The 5,149-nt window shown below is 34.3% G+C and overlaps 1 protein-coding gene across 1 annotated transcript; it reads right to left on the reverse strand.

The window, feature by feature from the left end:
- Positions 1–223: 223 nt before the first annotated feature.
- Positions 224–4,883, reverse strand: LOC147076883 (uncharacterized). Its single transcript, XM_085941381.1, has 2 exons — positions 4,762–4,883; positions 224–1,475 (listed from the first exon to the last, which is right to left on the reverse strand). Exon 2 carries the CDS (start codon positions 1,455–1,457, stop codon positions 966–968), a length of 492 nt encoding a protein of 163 aa, XP_085797507.1. The 5' UTR covers positions 1,458–1,475; positions 4,762–4,883; the 3' UTR covers positions 224–965.
- Between the last annotated feature and the right edge of the window lie 266 nt (positions 4,884–5,149).

Here is a 5,149-nt window from a genome sequence, read left to right on the forward strand (position 1 = left end):
ATATATACCTAATGATTCTTCTCGATTTGCCGCCCTTTGGGTAACTGCCGCCCCCAAGCGACGCTCAATCTCTCTACCCCCACGGGACGTCACTGCTGTGAATTAATTTTTAAATCTAAGGTATCTAGGTACTGTCACATGGTACTTTACGGTGGATGCTATAAAACTTGACATTATTTAGATTTAAGGAGGTGAGGTGGTAGGTAATTGATAATAAGTACTTCATTTACAGTCGGGTCTCACCAAACATAATATTTTATTTTGATACTACATTCGATAAAGCACGTTTATAATTTATAATATGATAGTTATACGCAAATATGGAATTGATTTTAAATTTATTGAAAGGGGCTAGAGGTTACAACATGTTCTTTTGCCCCACAAACACACCTGGGGAAGTTAAATTTTGAATCGGGTGCATGTTAACACAAAGAATAACTGATTCTTTATCAGGCATAAGAATACTAAAGCTTTGATGAGCAGCCTTGCTAAAATGCGTGGATTTTAAACAATAATCAGACTGGCTCTGCTTTGGTCAATTTATCACGATTACAATAATACATCACTGCACACCTATCTACCTACTTTTACGATGGTAACAGTACTTATGTATAATATCTATCATATATTACAAGCATAGAGGTATTAAATAAAAAGAGCGATAAGGAATCGGCTTTCTCATACAACTGAATGAAGCAGGTCAACAATAATAACCGACAACTTACGAGAAATAGCGACGCGATAAAAAAAATGCAGGGCATCACGGAGGATTAACTCTGGCCTTTTGACGGTCATTATAACGTATATAATATAATAATGATAACGGGGAAGTTTTGCCGCAACTTGATTACCAGCCTGCCTCACCATACTTTCATAATATAACCTGCCGCCCCTAAGTAACAACCTTCCGCCATACGAATTAATAGTCGATAAAATAAATACGCCACAAGTTTACCATATTATAGTTAATTATAATTAGCTACTGGAATTATAGTGGAATTGTTATAAAATTCGTCCAACCAGGAAATCATCTTGTCCCTGACTTGAATTAGACAAACGGTATAGTCCAAAAGTTCCTGCTTCTTCCTACAACGTTCTGTACTGTTGTAGACCTCCAAATCGTCGTACATCTTCATCCGCATTGCCCACTTCTTCTTCATTACCGCCGGGTCGTCTAGATCGAGACCCAGGATGCTCTCGACGTCGTCCAGCTTCACGAAGAAGTCGTCAAGTTTGCCGTTTTCGGTTATCCACAATGCGCGATCGCTGTCCGACAAGTTCTGACACTCGGGCGGTAAATCCGACTCCTGAATTATCAGCGTATGGTTCAATAAGAAGTCGCATTTCTTGTAACCGTTGGTGCCCACATCAGAATTGTCTCCGGCGCTTTGTGAACCCGGCAGGATAATACTGAGTGTTGCAATGACACCGCAGAATACCGAGAATTTCAACAGCATTCTTTCGATGTTGCCAATCTGAAACAATAAAATCAATTATTAAATAATTATAAACAATAAAAAAAAATCTGTGCGTGTACTTATGTACGCGCGTTAGAAGTTATACTTCTTTGGCGTAACAAAACAAAAACAAAACTTGTGATAACCTAGATTCTTCGACTAGCTCTTAATTATTATCTTGTTATTTTTTCTGGTTGTTTTTATTTTTAAAGTAGCAACTTTACTGTCACTCTGACGTTTAATCGTTTGTTTATGTATGGAGTAGCAAATGGTCGACAATAATAAATTCTTTGCCTAGGCAACGGAACAATTCCACTAACAAACTTGCGTTTCTATACAGATGACCGATTCGCAGCTATTTTCATACTGTCGTAACGGTGTGCGCGCGCAGCTCTCAATTTCACTCTCGCCCCAAAAGAAGTAAGTACAACTTCAAAAAAGTCAAACGGGTTATTTGGAACAGTGGCGCGTTTAGTGACGCAGAAGACCGGCACTGACTGGTTTGGAGGTCATTTACGAGAGAGAAAAATATCGAATTAAATATTTTCAAAATAAATTGATTTTATTCGCAATTTTTTATAAGTATAGGTACATGTTTAACATGCTTCACCAAAATACTTATATATAGGTACCTAATATTATTTTTATCTCTTTTATTTTGTTAACTGTCAATTCATGGTGGAACTGCATTGTATTATTGTTTGATTTAATAAAACGCATTTTTTGTAGTACTTATTATTTATTAAACTGGAATAAGTACTACAAAAAAAAATGCATCTTATTAAATCAAACAACGATTATTATGTATATCAGTGGCGAAGGGTGGAGGTGGGCTGTTAAGATCCGACATAAATATAGTGCACGTCAGTCAAACTTATTTGTTTGGATTGAATTAATGTGTATCGATACCACAGTTCAATAGGGGAACAACTCAAAATTTAAAGGTTTTGAGTTAACAATGCTATTCGATGTAGAAAAGTCTCCTTTTTATAATTCAGCAAAAAAAATAGTCAAAAATGTCTACAATGTGTCATAAAATCGAATAACCCTTTCTGATATTAATTAGTAATTCCGTTATATAATCAAATTTATTGGTTAATTCCTTATTAAAATGTACAATTTCATTGTGTATTATTGATGAATTCCACTAAATTAAATATAAGAAAACATACAATTTCAACGAAATCAAGGCTTTAAAATTAAAATGAGAATTACTGCAAAAAATTCAAACGCCATTATCTTGGAACAAGGTTTTATGAGTTGTTCCCCTATTGAACTGGGGTATCGGTATATAGATAGTGTTTGTTAGTTTTTAAAATTCAATTAAACCCTGCCTAATCCAATCCATAGTAGACAATAGTCAAAAAATATTCGTTTATCCATAAAATATTTAAAATATAGTAAAATATGTTTTTATCTATTATGGTTTGGTTTAGGCTGGGCATAATGAACATAAAAAAGTAACCATCATCATCTGTAATAATATTGAACAAAAACAAATAAGTATGAGTGAAATAGTGTGCACTATTTTTGTAGGATCGTCCGTAGCATACCTAAACAATTTTTGTTTGATTTAGGCAGGGTTTAATTGAATTTCAAAAACTAACCAGCACCATCTACAAATTATATTCTTAGTCCAATGAAAACAATGGCTGATAAAGTTTAGTGTGCACCGTATGTTATTTCATGTGTTATTTATTAATCTGTTCTGTGTAACATGAACTCATAGTTTAACTAGGAACTTAGGACACTGTCCTTCAAACGTGTTATACCTACCCAGCGCCATATTTAGATTAATAAAGCCTGAGCACATATTTTTGCACGAGCAACGAGTGGTCCACTGTTCAGATTGCTTGACACATTGATTCGCCCTTTCTCGTTTCAAATTGAATTACAAAAAATTCTCAAATCAAGTATATTAATAAATTATAAATAATATACATTCCTGTTATTCGTCAGCTGCCAAAGTCAGACTAGTCCTTCACACAAAAACCGCTGGTAATATCGATTTCCAAAAAATATGTAGCATTGATCTATGTAATACATTTGTAGAAGGTGTGTTAATGCTAGTGTATTATTTATGATGTAACTCATCTATCCGAATCAAACCATTCCCTGTGTGAACACGACAGACGCGTCAGTATGAGCACTCTATAGGTATATAACAATGACAGGCAATGACAGATCATCCATAGACAATAACGGGAGGGGCAGAAAATAGGACCAAGTAAAATAGGCAATAGGACCAGTTGTTGTGAATGTATCGGCTTTCTACTTGAGTCGGCAATGACCTACCTGTAGGGCTCTAACCTGGGAGCGGCTAACAGTTCACTTCAAACATACCTACTAACATTTATTTTCAAAATATGTAGGTACTTGTGCGATGCAATTTTTTATTATTGTTTGTCGATATTCGACAACTCCATAATAATTCAAGTGAGTGTATTAAAAAATACAAAAAATCGCTATACCTACCCTAAATTTTACATTGAACACTATTTAGGATACTACACAACTTTACTGTAGATCGTCACACTGCATTTAACCTTCGCGATAGGTAGGGGGGCCGCTTCAAGATGTGGGGGCGATGCACCTACCTACCAGTAGCGAATGGTGAGGTAGGCTTTTAAGATCCGCCATTAATAGTGCACATTACACTTTGTTAGTCATACGCATTTGTTTTTATTGAACTAAGACTACAATTTACAGGTGGTATTTTTAAAAATCAATTAAACCCTGCCTAAACCAAACCATAATAGTTTTGGTATATTTTGAGCGATGCAACAAAATTGTGCACACGTTTTCATTTATACTTATTTATTTTCGTAGGATTGAGAATACATATTACACATATTGTTGGTTCATTTTTTGAAATTCATTAAGCCTTCTCTAAAACAAACTACAATAGATATAAAACATTATTCTAAATGCAAAATATTCAAAGTTATGCATGATTTAATTGGATAATTTTAGATATTTCATAGATAGACGACTATTTTTTGTATTACCTATTATGGCTTAGTTTCGCAGGGTTTAATTGAATTTTAAAAAACTAATCAATACCATCTGTAAATAATTATTGTAGTCTTATTTCAATGATAACAAATAAGCATGACTGACAAAGTTTACTGTACACTATTTATGGCGGATCTTAACAGCCTACCTCCACCCTTCGCCACTGCTACCTATCTATCAGAACACAGCACAAGAACCACTATAAATAACACATTAATCCCGTTATATATAGTATATTGAAGGTTATGTTACTTGGATAATATTATGTTTATTATAATTTCGAACACACCTTTTAAAAACAATGCAGAAATCCAAATGGTTCTTCCGAATCAATGTGAACCAAAAACCTAGATAGGAATCCAAAATCCTTGTTACGAACAGTGCTTCTTTGACAAAACTGACTAATAAATTAATAATAAATATTATGGAATATAAATATGGTGCTCAGGATTCAACATGCATGACTAATTTGATTTCATGGGACTTAAGATTTAAAATTAATTTCGCAACAGAGAAAATATTAGAAATTTGGGTTTTATCTGAATGAATCTACATTTTTCAGTTGATATTCTAAATAGGCGACAGGACCCTTGATGCTGTGCCACAAGGGTACAAAGTGTCGTACTCTTTGGCGGCATCCGGAACACATGTCCCAGATAGGTTAAGCTTAGTAAGAT

The sequence above is a fragment of the Rhyacophila brunnea genome, unplaced genomic scaffold, assembly GCF_057557595.1.
Source record: "Rhyacophila brunnea isolate RB1 unplaced genomic scaffold, BYU_Rbru_1.0 scaffold_13, whole genome shotgun sequence".
Classification (NCBI taxonomy): domain Eukaryota; kingdom Metazoa; phylum Arthropoda; class Insecta; order Trichoptera; family Rhyacophilidae; genus Rhyacophila; species Rhyacophila brunnea.